The sequence below is a fragment of the Oreochromis niloticus genome, linkage group LG12, assembly GCF_001858045.2.
Source record: "Oreochromis niloticus isolate F11D_XX linkage group LG12, O_niloticus_UMD_NMBU, whole genome shotgun sequence".
NCBI lineage: Eukaryota > Metazoa > Chordata > Actinopteri > Cichliformes > Cichlidae > Oreochromis > Oreochromis niloticus.
Window position 1 is genome coordinate 32,564,801 of NC_031977.2, and position 16,415 is coordinate 32,581,215.

The window sequence follows — 16,415 nt, forward strand, 5'->3', positions numbered from 1 at the left end:
ATGGACACGCACAAATTGCATTACCAGTGGGGGGAGATAATATATTTAGGTAATGCCACAAAGTTAGTAGTGAACAAAAAACTAATATACAAATATATATAATATACAATATAATATATAATATACAAAATATATACAAATAAAAATAATGTCTTTTTAAACTCTTTCCTGTGATCATGTTGGCTTGAATAAAATATTTCCCTCTGCTGTTTCTAAGACTAAGGACCAGATTATGTCCAGTTATGTAAAACCTTAAAATTAAAAAAGGGGTGTCCTTTTCTTCTTTTTTAACCAATATTGCATTTCACCTGTTGTATTATTATTACTCTTTTTGGATTTTAGTGGCAGTAAAATATTTTTCTATAAATCTTAGGTACACAGCACCATGATCCACCTTATGGTTTCTGTCATTTTGATTTCAGGCTTGAAGTCAGCAGCACCAGAGAATTTCTAGTAGCAGCTTCTATACTGACCTTTAACAACAACCACATTGTTTGTAAAACAGGTAATATCAAGAGTGTGTTTCCTGTCATAAACATACAATAAATGGTAAAACAATATTGTCATTTCCAGGTCTAAAAAGTGAAGCCAACATGAAGGAATGATATATCTCATTGGTGTTTACAGTCATTAGAAAGGTTTGCATAAAAGCTGGTAAAATGTAAACTAAAACTAATCTAATAATTTGCTGTTTCAGTCTTATTCAACGCCAATGGACAATAGCAGAGGTCACCGCATACTGATTCAAATCCAGTATGAACAGGAAAATGATGTAAAGAGAAGAAAAACAAGGTTTACATCATCAGACATCACACTGGATTTGCATTGGACTGGACAAGGCTTGAATTTTACTAGAAGTTCACATCGATCCACCACAGCCTGGATTTTTCCAACCTGAATGCTGTCATATGTCCCAGTGATTGACGTTGTGTGGATCTCTCCATCACCGTAAGTACGCCTGAGGAGTGCTGTGAATGACATCTCAACTTTTTCTTTGCGCCGAACAGTGGAAAATTTACAGGAGTGGTTTGGTGGCACAGTAAGCTCCACAGAGGCAGTGTCAGTCATACTCTCTGTCACAGTGGTTCCTGTTGTAAACTGAAATTGCACCTCTGTGCTGACTTCAAGAGTTTCTTCCACAATGGAGGGGATGCCAGCCGTAATAGTTGTTTTAGCCCCAAACATGATAGAAAAGGTGAAGTCCCACCTCTGCTGCACCTCATATGTCTTTGAGAGAGTCTCTGTTTTCACTACTGGGTAACATTCATGGTTGCTGATGGTTGCTTCATGCATGACCTCAGGAGGAAATTTGAAGACTTTAGAATGATCCTTGTTGTATCTGACATTGTAGATCGTCTGGCTGATGACATTTTCATTGATGGTCAGGACCTCATAGTTGTTGTATGAATATTCTTTATCATTATAAGGCAAGTAGAAAACCTTATCTTTAGTGGACACCTTCCCCAGTCCATAATGGTTCTTGCCCACATATATTTGCTTCCCTGAGCAGGTCCAGACTGAATTCTTCGGTACTGAACCATACGAATCAGCCTTCCACTCCAGGATCTCAAAGTTGTCTTTGTTAACCAATATTTCAAATGGAAAACCTCTGTTTTCTATCGCACTAGGATAGTAGCAATAAGGACCCTTGCTGGGCGTATAGAAGCCAGCATCACACTTGTACTTACAGATATAATCAACTCGATCAGTATCACCATTGTAAAGTGAGACGGAATGATTAGGAAGAGAGCTGTTCCAGGTCACCCACATCAGGTTAGTGCCATTGATAGGGACAACGGAGGACGACTGAACTTGCCTCTTCTGTCTGAAGTTATGAACACTTAGAAGTGGCAGATTTGTTTGCATCAGTCTGTTCACTGCAGTTGGAGGGATGCCACTGGAATCTGTTCCTGTGGATAAAAGTGGATAACGAAAAAAGGAAAAGGACATGCATGAAACTTTAAAATGCAGGGACACAAAACCACCAGAGTAAAGGTGTCAGTATAAACATTTTGAGATTTTTAATTAATTACTTTAATTTGCATCATTTTGCATTTTAATATCGAAATACAATGTATAATAGCATCATTATACAGCATCAATAGGAAAAAAATGCATAAATATGATATATTATCATTTTATTTCTATGTATTTCCTTGTTATGCTATTAGGAAAAAATAATATTTCCTTGATATTTTACTTCTACATATTTCCTAAAATATGATTGTGACAACATGTGTTGGGAACCTAACTCAATATAGGAAGGAAGGGAGGGACGGGTTGTTTTTCTGCTCTTTTCTTGGAGGGGGATTTCCGTTCCTGAGGTTGCAAGATTAGCCAGGAGCTGGGCCCAGCTCCAAATAAGGGGCAGAATCATATTTATATTCTGCTGCTGTGTTTTATAATAAAAGTATATACTGCTTGGGCGCTGTGCTCTATGTCTGTTTGGCACACTATACCTTTTACTTTTAAACCCATTTGAAACAGTATGAAATTAAGTTATTAGCCTCTGTATCACATTTGCTGTCAGACATTTGATTATAAGCATATAATTTACCAAATTTCTGCTGACAGTTTGTGCTTACCGTCTTTCTGCTGTGTAGTGTTCTCAATGTCATGAGAACTGGCTGAAGACAGAATTAGCAGGATCAGCTGCATCAACACTGGCAAATGTATGTGGGATATGAAAACGGGAAAAATCATATAATCAGGAGTGTATAAAATCAATAAAAGCTCTGAACAGCAAAGCTATGAAGACACTGAGTCAAGAGTCTGAACTGTCTCAAGATGGGGAATTCCCTTTGAAAGAGGAGCTAAACATGTGTTTAACAAAAACTCTTTACGTTTACAACCTGTTTTAAAAATGTGTAGCGTTTGTTAAAATTGGCAATAAGCAGTGCTCACCTTCCATCATCAGTCTGCTTTCGCTTGCTTCAACTGCCCTGTGACTTCCGTGTGATTAAGTATGTGTGAACTTACTTTTTCTTTCCACTCTCTTATAAGGGGACCAGTGCGATAAAAATAGGATGTGAGGGAGTTTCCTGAAAATATTTTGCTGTTATATTTCTGTGATGAAACACATATTTTTGTTTACTGCTTGATATCAGTACTTCACCTTTGGTGTGATTTGTGAAAAAGCTGAGGGAATAGTGCCTGCCTTTACAGATTTTTTCTTTCCTGCAGCACTGTTGGAATAAAATATACTTAATGCGGTCGTAGAGAAATAAAGTTAATAGGAAGTCGAAGACAAATTCCTAAATAATTATTTTACCAATTTGTTTAATGCTTGGCCATTAAACACTCTTGATGTTAAATAAATGAGGTGTAGACCAGCTGTTAGACCCTACACTGGTGCAGCAGGTCTCAGGTTCCTCCTGGTGCACGTCAATGCAAATGTGGCGAGGATGCAGGCAGTTCCTGAAGGATCGAGGCGCTAAAACAATTTACTGGCTCCCACGCTCACCTGACGTATGTTTACTAAGGTTTAAGTAATATAGGAATGGCGATGCTATTTCCTGGAGTAATATCTGGTGAACTGATTGGACAGGTGGCAGAGAAGAGGCACAAAGAAGTCTAATAAGGAAAAATCCTCACGCTTTTGTTTCATTTGAATGATTTATGGTGACTTAAATGCAAAAGAAGACTTCTACGACATTGTCGACTATGAAAACACATCTTATGTGTTATGTATATTAATGTGTATATTAATAATTATGTTCTCTTTTTGTCCTGGTTACACGGATGAAGAGATCACACATTCGTGAAAAGGAATTTCATCCTAATCTGACAACGATCCCAACAAAACCAGTAGTTTTCTTTGACCAGTTTATTGCTCAAAGTCAGTTTCCAGACACAGTGAAAGTGCAGAGTCTGCTTTATGATTCAGCCATAAATCAGCTATATAAACCTGGAGGTGACCCAAGGTGGACTCACCGGAGAGCGACAGTAAGGGTGAGTGCTGTTCAGCACATTCATGCTCAAATTTCAAATGACAATAATCTGACATATTCAGATGTTAATTTTCTTATAAAGTGGGATATTTCTTTTTATTTTATAAATGTGTGTCAAATAAGAACCTTATCAGATGTGGCAAGAGGAACTCTACTATTTTAATATATAGTGTGGTTTTAAGAAATGCTTTATTACCATTTTAAGGCAATAAGTCATCAAATTTAAAGTTATTTTATATGCTATATGTGTGTTCATAACTTCCACCTGATCGATAGTGGAAATAATAACATGATTGTTTTTAAAAAATAATGAAAATATAATTCAAATACATATTTATAATGCTTTAAATTTGTCTTTGTTTTGTTTCACTGATGCGTACTACTGTCATAAATACTGTCTCTTTTGGGTCGGTGGGGGGGGGGGGGGGGGGGGGGGTAGAATAAATAGACCCAATAGACCCAAACATGTAACTTAGAAAATAAACTAAATATAAAGCATTATTGTGGTGGCACAGATGTTTATTTGTTTTGTATTTTGGGGGTTTTCAGTGCAAATAGAATTAACTATGTTGGATTCTAACCTTTCAGAGTAAAGTCAAAAATAAACGGCTGTAAATTTAGTTCTTTGTGGTTTAAGGTGTTTGACACTGGTGAAGATAAATATTGTAACAACTGAAACTAACTGAAAGAAAGAAATAATATTTGAAACTGTAAAATATTACGCCAGAAAATATTTGAGCTCATTTGTCATTTGGATAGCTGGATTGGTGGAATAATATATTCTGATGTGTGAGATTTACTTTGTAAAAAGGTAACATAAGCGTGTTAAGTTTAGAGGTTTTGTGTTTCACCCTCAGATGAAGCTGTCTGTGTTGTTGCTGTCGGCCCTGCTGGCTCTGTCCTCAGCCAGTCTGCAGGACATTGTGAAGAAGAGCATACAACTCAGAAAAGGTAAGCATATCATACATTTTATGACATATTGTATAGAGATATGGATAACAGCTTTGTGTTACACCCATAGTAACACTTAAACTGAAGTAAACCTGAAGTGTGTTGCGTTCAACATCCAAAGATCGCCCACAAAAACTTAGTTTCTGAATATTTTGCATATTTTGTAGCTAGAAAAAAAAAGAAAAAATTAAAGATAAAAGATTGTTGCCTGAATTGTTGTTGATGTTTGACACTTATCTCTTCTGTTTTATGGCATTTTTTCTTTTCTTTGTCTCTCTTATATAGTGTCCTTACTGAAACCAGAGCTGGAGGGCCGGGTCCCTGAACCAACTGGTAACAGAAAGGTGTTGGGTCCTCTAAATCCTGCTGACCTGGAGCAGCAACAGGATCTGCCTTCCTCCTTCCTCTTTGGCGATAATGTCAACCTGCAGTGGCTGATCTGGGATGGATCTCTGCCCAATGGAGCCGTTTCCATCTACAATGGCTATACCGAGCGCATTGATTATGTCTGCAAGTACAAGTGTGAGGCTGGCTTTTATAACCCTAGCCTGGGACCTTACTGCTGCTACCCCTATGGTGACCGTGAGTATTACGCCCCTGAGTTTGAGATCCTGGCTAACAAGGACAACTTTGAATTCCTGGAATGGAAGGAAGGCTCCTACGGTTCACTGCCACAACATTCGGTGAGGACCTGTGCAGGAGTTGACATCTATGTTGGGAAGAACAAGTACGGTCTCGGGAAGGTTGTTCCTCAGTTTGAGGCTTTCTTCCTGCCCTGGGAAGGTGATGAGTACTGGTATAAGAACTACCAGGTCCTTGCCATCAACAGGGACATCTACACCCAGCACATCTCTGATGTTAAGTACGGCATTGATGAGGTCACCATCTTCCAGTATCCTCCTGAGACCATGCGTATCTCTGGTATCACCAACAATGAGTGCCAGACAGTGGTGAAGACAGTCACCATCACAAAGACCTCAGAGGTGGAGACTACCTGGAACATCGGACGAGCCACAATGCTTGGTGTCACGGGCAGCATCACAGCCGAAATCCCCTTCATCGGCTCTGGGGGCATTGAGCTTGGTGCTGAGAAGACGCTGCAGTTCTCCAGGGGAACCACCATAATCGAGACGCTCAGCCACTCCGTGTCTGTGGAACTCACAGTCCCACCAAACCACACCTGCAAAGTCCGCATGGTGGGTCGCAAGATCAAAGCTGATATCCCTTACACGGCTCGCCTCAGCCGAACCTACCGCAACGGAGAAACCCAGTGGACCACCATCACCGGGACGTACGACGGAGTCCAGATCGGAGAAGTCCGGGCAGTGGTGGACCGCTGCGAACCTGTCATAGATGCCAAGCCTTGCCCCTAAAACCTGGGAGAAGATACACTAAATCATATTTTTCTGATCTTATCTGGTGATTGTGATAATGGAAGCAAATGATAAGTCACAATAAAAAATACCACTCATATCTTTGTTGGTAAATGAAAAATATCTTTCATGTGGGCAAGTGTATGAGTTTATTCAAAAATAAAGCTATATGGCATTTTTTAAATCTGTCTTCTGCATGATGTTGATTTAGCTCATTAAAATCTATCACCAGAACATACAAAAAAGGGTATCTGGGCAATTAAGGCCAGATATGTACTAGAGATGGACCGATCCGATATTACGTATCGGTATCGGTCCGATACTGACCTAAATTACTGGATCGGATATCGGCGAGAAATAAAAAATGTAATCCGATCCATTAAATATCAAAAAAGCACCTCACAAAACTTGCTACACGCGTAACTCGGCTCATAACCGTAGCACGTCGGAGCAGTATGCGTCATGTGATAGAGCAGCTCTGTGTATTTGTAGCCTCGCTACCAAACCAGCATTTCATCTCCGAGGAAGTTATCCCAGAGAGAAGTAAAGCAAGTGTGTAAGTTCATCTCTGAATGTTTGTAAAGCATTCCCGCGTTAAGCTTAACAACCGATATATGGAGCGACTGCCTCTCATTCTCTCTCCCTCCCTCTCCTGCTGCTAATTCAATCATGAAACTGATTAATGATCAGCTGATCGGCTTTTCTGTTGCGAGTCTGTCTCTCTTCTTTGTTTTTGGCCCACTTTGCACCAGAAAGAGGAAACCAGCGGCTGAACAACAGCAGCACGTTTAACCTTGATAAGCTGTTGTTAGAATTTATTTAATATTACTTTCTACACCAGGATCCTTTTCTACGTAGCTGACGGCTGGTAACTGTGCAGGGGCGGATCTAGCAAAGTTTAGCCAGGGGGGCCAACAGGGCATTAACAGGGAAAAGGGGGCACAAAGACATACTTTTCTTTCTTATTCTCATTTAAAATGTCTAGCTTTTAATAAATAATTATCTGAATCTTACACCCAAAGTTTTAATCTGATGTAAAATGTATAGAAGTCCATTACTGTATATAGTAACTGTTAAGTCTAATATACCCTAGTAAGCTATAGTACATTTTCCTTTGGGAAGATACCATCTGTGCAGTCTGCAATTCTGTTGAAGAAGGATGTTGAATCTATTTAATTATTCTTGAAAAATAATTTATTTCTGTGCATTTTTTTTCACCCTGCATCAAATTAAAGTTGAGTACATCGATTAAGCATCATGAGGTGGAGGGTGGGGGGTGGTTCCCTATTTTTTTTTGCTGGGAGTTTGCAACCCTATTAGTTAGGTTGCTTAATATTTCTGCTAAGTACTCTTTAAAATACCAGAATAGGGAGGATGGAGCAGGTTTAAGTTTATTAGATTGATCAGTATTCCTGAACTATGAAATATTTTGGGTGCAGTGTATTTTTTACATACAGGTATAACAGAATAGCTTTAGTGTTGTTGTTTATTTAAACTTGAGTATGAACTTATACAAAATGCAGCAAGATATTAAAAAAACAGTTTTATTGATTAAAAAACACACTATATCGGATTCATATCGGTATCGGCAGATATCCAAATTTATGATATCGGTATCGGTATCGGACATAAAAAAGTGGTATCGTGCCTTAGTTTTATGGCCCACCACAGCGGGGTTTTACAATGGGTGTTTGTGAAACTGTGTGTCACAGAATAAAAGGCTGCAGGGGAGACTGGTTCTTTGGAGTCGTCTGAGGTCGAGGGCAGAAGTGCTGCTGACCAGGCTCCCCTTGCTAGCAAGTTAAAACCGGTTAAGCTGTTTGTCTTGCTTTCTTCATGGGAGATGAGTCTCTGAACTAGTGGGCCTGCTAAACACAGACCCAACAAAGAGTGCCTTTTGTCTGTCCACAAACCACTGGGCGTAATTCACAAATAGTCTGTGCTCAATGAAAGCTTTACTGACTTGTTGATTTCTGCCAAAAGCAAGTCAGTCCTTCCATATTATATGTTTATGCAAGTTAGAAGTAAGCTTTAAATTCTCTCTTTCTGTTATTTTATATAAAAGATTCAGTGGAATTCAATCAGTAGTCATTAATTAATAGACATTTGAAAGAAAAGACTTTTGATATGCAAAATAATGTATTCAATTACATGTGTTTATTTGCATAATAAGCAAACAAGCAAAATGTTATGCAGCACATGTAAGTTCATTTAACATTTTAAAGTCTCATGTTCACTAATGCAAATCATTCCATGCTAATATAAATCAATCAAGTCTGTTTAAAAATAAGGGATATACAAAGAATAGGATTAAAGTATGCGATTGATAGTATATAACTAAGTTAAAAATCAGTTTTTATTGATTGACACAAAAATCAGTGCAAACTTTCAAATATTTTGCACTTGCCCAAGTTTTAAAATTTGATATTTAATGTGAGATTAAAAAACTAAAACTAAAGCACTTTAAAACATGAAGCAAAACTTTGCCTCCTCAGCAAACATGCAGTGGGGCTGACAACAAACAGGCAAGATCTTATGGAAACATATAAAACATGTTTGAGGTTTTTCCTTCCCACTGTCGCCAAAGTGCTTGCTCATAGGGGGTCATATGATTGTTGGGCTTTTCTCTGTATTTATTATTGTGCTATCTACTGTACAATATAAAGCGCCTTGAGGCGACTTTTGTTGTGATTTGGCGCTATATAAATAAAATTGAATTGAATTGAACTGAATTGAATAAACAAAATAGTATGTTTTTATGTTATCAAATTGTACAAGGCCAAGGACCTTTAAGAAAAAAAAAGCAATTTTGATTTTTTTTTTTTTAAAGTATAGAATATAACTGGTCATTTTATTCAGCTTTTTAGATTTTATGGACATTTTTTAGATTCATCTAAAATTTTACATTGGTCCAACGCAGTCTCAATATTTATCATTTGAACGTCATTATACACTCCTTTGATGGTTGTTGTGGTTGTGGTCTTCTTTTCATCACCATAGGTGCGGCTGACACGTGCTGTGAATGGGATGTTGAGCTTGGCTTTTTGCCCCTTCATTAGAACTTTGCAGGAGCGGTTTGGTGGCACAGTGTAAGTCAAGGTAGAAGAATCGCTTATGCTCTCTGTGACAGTTGTTCTCTTAGTGAACTTGAATGTCACATCCACGCTAATCTTAACACTTGTGCCCATAATTTCAGGGATGCCAGCAGTGATGGTTGTTTCAACACCCAACGAAACAGAAGAAGTGGTTTCCCAGGTCTTCTCTACTTGATATGTTGCTGTGAGGGTATCTGTTTTCTGTGCTGGATTACAATCATAGTTTTTGATGGTTGATTCTGTCATGGTCAAAATCCCTAAGTTGGAGATTTTGTAGTTTTGCAGATCGTACTGGACATCATCGATGTGCTCACTGACTATATTGTCACTGGTGGTCAGGACCTGATAATATTTGTACCAATATTCATAACCATTATAAGGCAAGAAGAAAGCCTCATTTTTAATGTCCACTTTGCCAAGTCCATATTTATCCCTGCCTACACATATATTGGAGCAGGGACAGACTGAATCCTGAGGCACTGAACCATATGAATCATCTTTCCACTCCAGAAGCTCAAAGTTGTCTTTGTTAACTAGTATATCAAAGGGGGTGCCTTTGTGTTCTTTGTCATTGGAGGGATAATAACAATAAGGACCCTTGCCAGGGGTATAAAAGCCAGTGTCACAACCGTATTTGCAGATATAATCAGTGCGACCAACATAATCATTGTAAATTGAGACCGCATCACTGGGGAGAGAGTTTCCGAAGGCCACCCACTCCAAAACCACCATTCTTTCTCCAGCAGAAGACTGAATCTGCTTTTTCTGTCTTAAAAGCATAGAAGCATTTTCCACTCTTAACATTGATGTGTCCATTGTTGCTTCAGGACAATCATTTAAATCTGTTCATTGGTGCATAAAAAAAGAAGAGGGAGACAAACAAACATTTTTAACACAAAACAGAGATCAAAAATTCCATTTTAATTAAGTAACTAAATATTGCATAAAACAAATACATCTCAAGGGGTTTTAAAATCTGTTCTTAAAACTGTATCCTCTATTAAATTAAAATGCTTCTTTTTATGTACTTAGGTTTGGGGTACTGTGAAACAGTATATCCCAAACAAATTTTCCCAAGGACCCTAATTTTTCATCATTTTTACATTTTCCGTACTGTGATATGATTCAAGGCCTGCAATGTTAAATGTTGTTCCTGCTTTTTGGTTTTAAATGGTAATAAGCAAACATTAAAATGTAATAAGTTAACGCTTTGATAAAGGTCACAAATTTGAGCTGTAATTTTGTGCTTACCGCATCTCACGTCTATGGTATTTTCAGTATCATGAAGACTAGCTGAGGAAAAAACTGGCAAGGCCAGCAGCAGCAACACTGACAGATTCATCTGGATATGAAAAAAACAGCAAAAATATTTATCAGTTCTCTGCACTGTATAAAAAACCTTAAGTCACTAAATTGTAAGTGATTAAGACACTGTGTCAAAAGTTTGGACTGACTCAAATCAGTGAGTTTCTCAGAAAGCACATCAGAACACATCTTTCACAGAGTATTTTTGATGTTTCAAGGCACAGCACATGAATGAAATAAACCATTTAATCATTTGTATGTGAGCACTACAAGGAAAGCAAAAAATAAATTGATAATTAAAATTTAAGATGAAGAGAGAAAAGGCATTAAGTCGTACTCACCATTGCACCAATCTGCAAAGCATGATACACCTTCAGTCTGCTGCAGGTTTATATATTGTAGCTGGAATGTGGCTGAGCCCCTTTGGGGATTCTTTCATTTTATCTTCCACTGGTCCAACTGGACCAGTGGACGATAAAAAAAAATGTTGGTGATTTTTCTTTTTAATTGGAACTTCCTGTATGTCACTGCTTTTCCTGTTAGGTCCTTGGCACAGCACAACATTCAATTTGTATTCAGTTTTAATTATATAGAACCAAATAACAAGATTTAAAAAAAAAAAAAAAAAAAGGTTGACAAAGACCCTACAAGAATTCAGAGAAAACCATCAAAATCAGATGACCTCTTGTGAGCCTGCACTTTGTGACAGCCGTAAGGATAAAAGTAATTTTAACAGAAAGAAATCTCCAGCACAACCAGGGTCAGGGAGGAGCAGCCCTCTGCCATGACCAGTTAATAATGAAGGGAGGAAAATAGAAAAAAAATACTCCAATCAATTGATTAAATGCAAAGTGGTGTATAAACACGTAGTGTGTGAAAAAACATGAGTGAAGAACAAATGATCTAAAGGCCTCTGACAGTGGACTCATCACTATGCTTTTCCTGGTAAGCCTTAGTGCAATGTTCAGTACTGTTGACCATATGATTTTATTACAGCAACAGAGCAAGAAGAGAGCCAAAGATTATTAATGACAAATGGTTCAAAATTTTGAGATAAAAGGAAGGTGGGAGATTGTCCAGTAATTTGTTAAAACAGCTGGATTAAGTCATGGCGCTTTGTGTCATGGTTTAATTACTGCCAGCTGGAAGGCCTGTGGTTTGAAGACCATTAATAGAAAGAAGCTGATAATATTTAAGGTTGATGTTACTTAATGGTAGGACCTCTTTGAGCAGATTAACAGTACTGTGCTTTCATTAAATAAAATAAAGAGCTTTTTTCTTTTTTGTCTAGAAGCTGGTATGACTATTTATACCTGCCTGACGACCTGGCAGTTGCACTTTGTTCTGTTCAGTGCTATTGAAGACATATGCATATTTAGTTCCTTGTGCATATTTGGCATTTTCATCTCTGACAAACAATTGTTAATTCAAAGTAACGAGGAACTACAACAGGGTAAAAGTGTAAAGGAAGTAGGTGGTTGAACATTCCACATTATTTCATTACTAAAAATGTTTCCTGCTTCAATAAAATTGAACAAACATGGTGGCACTGGTTCCAAGCTTTCCCTTCAAAGTGCATCGGTGACCTGCTAACGAGCTGGAAAGAGAATGGGTTTGAATTTATTTTTTTTTCTAATTCATACTGGATTGTAGAAGTTTGAATTTTGTTGAGCCACCTTTCTTGTTGACCTTTGAGACACTCCAGCCAAACAGGTCATATTTTCCTCCCTGTGTTCTTGGTCCCCAGAACTAAACTCTACTCCCACACAGTAGAGTTTCCCTTTACACTCACTATATGTTTATATACCCCTCTGCATTTAATTATGAGTTATTATCAGTCTCTGGCTTTCTTCCACAGCATGTCTTGCTTGTCATATCTCCACTTTTGTTATCATTTGGTGCTATATAAATAAAAGAAAATTGAAGTGAAATCTCTCTGAGCCCTTTTTCACTTCTAGCCATCACTGTACAAACTCATTTTCAGCAGTCAAAGACTGATGATGTTTCTATACCCAATCTTTAAGAGTGATATCATCAACAATTTTACTCCCAGCAACCCATCAAAAAATCCGCTGTACACAGGGCTCTTATCCAAATGTCTTCAAAATTGTGACTTGGAGACCAAAATAAATGAAACCAATGCTTCACTAATGCATTTGCCACTGGACTAGCTCGCTGATCCTTTGTAGGGACAGTCTAAGTGCAGTGTTGATGAGTAACAGAATACATACAGCATTGTTTGACAGAAATGAAGGAGAAAATTGTTTTTGTTCATCTATTTGTTTTTATATGAGCTTTGTGTGATTTGATAAGTATCTGAGGCTGAGACCACGGGACTGTAAAAACATGATTGTTGGGCTTCATTTCTGTACTGAACAGTCATTTTAAGATTAGCCAATAACAATAATTAGCTAATATTGTTCACGAGACTAAAGTCATCTCACTTTGGTAATGTAAATATAATATGGACAATATTATATTTATTATTAGATTATTATGATATATTACAGCAATAAGCTTGAACTCTATGTCAAATACTGAGCTTCAGTAAAGATTCAAGTTGCAGTTATTTATATTTCCTATCACCTTAAATCTTCACTCAAAGACAAGAAACTGTATATAAAGAGATGTATTATATATCACAGACAGGTACTGTTCTGTTAATATGTTGGCATTTCTAAATTTGGCTCAATGCTTACATATATGTGTAAAAAGCAAATGTATGAGCTGTGATAACTGTTTCTGATAGAATGAAGAGTAGACTGATATATTAAATATTCCTTTATTGGGTGATAAAATCAGACCATGTCATAACTGCGTTAAGTCATACAGAATAGATAACAGAGCCTTAAACAGGCCGACTTCTGCTAAATGGGTCAAACTGGGCAGAAAGTAAACAAACACATAACATCCTTATAGAATATGATGTAACACTATAGATCAACTTACCTCAGAATATATAAAGCATATAAACAATTACAGCAATATGATGCAACAAACACAGCAGTACTACTAATCCAAAATACTCAAAGCTTCATAGAACTGAAACAAACATTTATCTTTAGCTCCATTCTGCTGCTGATACATACTTTAGGTTTCTGAATATTAAACTTGTTGCTGCCTTTCATAGTGTGTAACTTGAAGGCCCTGAGTACTTTCTCCCACACTGAAAACACTGGAATGATAACATTATTTGAACATTACCTAATAAGACTGATTCAGGACAGACAACTACTTATTTTAAACTTTTCTAGCAGTCCTTCACAAACAGGGAACAGTCTGTCTATTCTCTCCATCTGTCAGCTGCTGCTGGCTCTTCCTCCTCCTCTTCCTCACACACTGCTGAGTTTGTCCTGGTGGATCATCAGGGGTGCAAAGTAGGGCTGGGCTATATCATACCGTTCACGGTAATACCGGTGTAATTTTGGGCAACGATAGGAAAATGAAATATCGCGATAGAATATGGGTAAAACGCGCATGCGCAGTGCCTTTGTTTACATATGCACATGGCGGCAACGCAGAATGAGAAGAGCTAAAGTGGATCGTTAAATGAAACTGATGAACCAGAACTGGTTTGTAAAAATGCTGCAACTTCAGTGGTGTGGAACTGGTTTAGCTTTCGTCCGTCAGATACACAACAAAGCACTGTTTTTGGTAGCGCATGCTAGCGGGCCATCGTTATTACCGTGTTGTTTGGAAAATACGGCACACTTAAAATCAATCCTTTGATTTTTCTGAAAATCGACAGTGCCCCTTATAATCCCGTGTGCCTTATGTATGAATTCTGGTTGTGTTTACTGACCTCGAAACGATTTTATGTGGTACACGGCGCCCGAAAATCTGTCAGATGTTTCAGTAGGACTTTGCTAAGCTACGAAGCTGCACCGCTTGATGGATTGTCAGAGCATTACGACTATCGTAGGCAGGAGCCTCGCGGAGTGATACGTACTGTGCTTCAACATAATATTACCGTATTGTGTGTGTATAACCTCTTTTTAAGTTTTGTGGATATTATACATGGTTATGCTGAGGATGTGTCGGCCAATTTCCACTGGAAATGCCTTTTGGTTAAACTGTCAGCAAGGAATTTGCACTGTTACATTTTTATATAACTTTAATGCACATAAAAAATAGCTGCTTGTTTAAGTGAAAATACATTGATGGGGTTTTTTGCACTAATAAAGTTGTGGAGTTGTAAAGTATTTTGTCTAGTATCAATTATATCGTCAGTTATATCGTTATCGCAAATTTTCAAATGTATATCGTGATAAATATTTTTGGTCATATCGCCCTGCTCTAGTGCAAAGCCTCACAGATGATGTGCAGCAGTGGGTCCCTCAGTCTGTCCTCACTCTGGACACTTGCAGTTGTCACACATGGAAATCAAATGTGTGATCAGCTGCAGGATTCAAACACAAGTGTAACTTATAAATACATGTTCATACTTTTATTACACAATCAGAGAGAAAGAAACAGAGAGAGAGTGCAGGACAGACAGACAGGTGACAGTCTCAGGTGTACACACTGCTACAAAACAGCACAAGAGAAGGAGGATTTAGTGTTTGTGTTATTATGAGTGCTAAACAAGAAGAGTTCCCAGATGGTCCAGTGGACACACGTGTGACTCCTGTGATTAAAGCATCTTTCTTTCAGCTTAACGAGTGAACCGTCAGCTCGTTCAAACACACGTTAAAGTCCGTTTGGCTCGACACCACCAAACAGAGGCAGCAATATAACATAGCTAACATTAACAGTGCAGTGAATCCTGCTTGTGCCGTCATATTCAGGACTGCAAACCGAGCAGCATCACTGACTTTCAGCTTGTAGTGTTTGTGGATATATGACTGACTTTAATTATCCATAAAATCATCACATCTCTGTAAGATTAAGGCCGACTATTGAACGGCGTATATTTGAAAGTAAAGGCTTTAAAACCAAGTTAGTACAAACATCGCTAATGTCACATAACTTTGCCGACATGTGACCAACAGTAATGTTTTAATGTTCTTCATTATTAAACATTTGCAAATAAATAAGTGACATAATATTCAGTACTTACTTTTAAAAGTTTACTCTTCGGCCGCTGCATTTCGAGCAGCCTTTGAATTGACTATGTGCACGTTAGCATATGCTACTTCCGGTGCGGAAACTCCTGTGGGGAGCTTTATTTCCGGTGTCCTTTTCGCGCCTTGTTTACGGTCCAAAACAAGTTAACCAAATGAATGAATTAAGCGGCGATTTACATTTCTCTAGATGTCTTGGTCATTTACCCAATATAACTGTAAATGATGTTCATCGACTTGTCGATATTTCTTCCCCCGCGCCTCAGAACAAAAGAGAAAAGGGATTCAAATTTTATATTTGTCAGTATCTGTATAATTTTGAAGGTAAGTCACAACATATCCTTCGGAAATACTAATAATGCAGTTCTGCTTGCATTGAGTGATGTAAACAACAATTATTTGATTTTTTTTATGAGAATGTCTGCTTCAAGGGTCTATATATGTTTCTATTACAGTTTATATGCTTATACTTACCAACTAACACGTTATTCTATTACTAACTTTACTGATATTGTTTTTTTTCTACAGTGTCTGACAAAGATCAGGGCTCAGGAGAGGTGGTGGTCAGGGCAGAGTGCTTCAGGTCTATGAGGAAAACAGAGAAATCTCACAAACTCAGCGTATGATCATGAAAAAGAGACAGTGTGAAATTGTGTTTAGTGTATATAGTGCATAATG

The 16,415-nt window shown here is 37.8% G+C and overlaps 3 protein-coding genes across 5 annotated transcripts; 1 reads left to right on the top strand and 2 right to left on the bottom strand.

Annotated features, from left to right (window-relative positions):
- Nucleotides 1–461: 461 nt before the first annotated feature.
- On the bottom strand, nt 462–2,987 carry LOC109204646 (natterin-3). Of its 2 annotated transcripts, XM_019366196.2 has the most exons (3): nt 2,905–2,950; nt 2,586–2,663; nt 462–1,910 (listed from the first exon to the last, which is right to left on the bottom strand). In XM_019366196.2, exons 1-3 carry the CDS (start codon nt 2,912–2,914, stop codon nt 745–747), a joined length of 1,254 nt encoding a protein of 417 aa, XP_019221741.1. In that variant the 5' UTR covers nt 2,915–2,950; the 3' UTR covers nt 462–744. The 2 variants fall into 2 exon arrangements, with proteins under 2 accessions (XP_019221741.1, XP_019221742.1); XM_019366197.2 differs by lacking the exon at nt 2,586–2,663 and having other exon boundaries at nt 2,905–2,987.
- LOC100690731 (natterin-3) lies at nt 863–6,462 on the top strand. Of its 2 annotated transcripts, none has more exons than XM_019366198.2 (4): nt 863–948; nt 3,748–3,951; nt 4,808–4,901; nt 5,187–6,462. In XM_019366198.2, the coding sequence occupies exons 3-4, from the start codon at nt 4,808–4,810 to the stop codon at nt 6,272–6,274; spliced, it is 1,182 nt and encodes a 393-aa protein (XP_019221743.1). In that variant the 5' UTR covers nt 863–948; nt 3,748–3,951; the 3' UTR covers nt 6,275–6,462. The 2 variants fall into 2 exon arrangements, with proteins under 2 accessions (XP_019221743.1, XP_013126388.2); XM_013270934.3 differs by lacking the exon at nt 863–948 and adding an exon at nt 2,867–2,963.
- Nucleotides 6,463–9,144: 2,682 nt separating this feature from the next.
- On the bottom strand, nt 9,145–10,101 carry LOC100699185 (natterin-4-like). The gene has a single exon (XM_003460175.2). The coding sequence runs from the start codon at nt 10,099–10,101 to the stop codon at nt 9,145–9,147; it is 957 nt and encodes a 318-aa protein (XP_003460223.2).
- Nucleotides 10,102–16,415: the final 6,314 nt, after the last annotated feature.

Excerpts from the sequence above, each read along its gene's own strand:
- LOC100690731 (XM_019366198.2), top strand. The coding sequence starts at position 4,808 with ATGAAGCTGTCTGTGTTGTTGCTGTCGGCCCTGCTGGCTCTGTCCTCA. Across the intron at positions 4,902-5,186 it reads GAGCATACAACTCAGAAAAG|TGTCCTTACTGAAACCAGAG; the intron begins GTAAGCATATCA and ends TCTCTTATATAG.
- LOC109204646 (XM_019366196.2), bottom strand. Across the intron at positions 1,911-2,585 it reads CACTACACAGCAGAAAGACG|GAACAGATTCCAGTGGCATC; the intron begins GTAAGCACAAAC and ends TTTTATCCACAG.
- LOC100699185 (XM_003460175.2), bottom strand. The coding sequence starts at position 10,101 with ATGGTGGTTTTGGAGTGGGTGGCCTTCGGAAACTCTCTCCCCAGTGAT.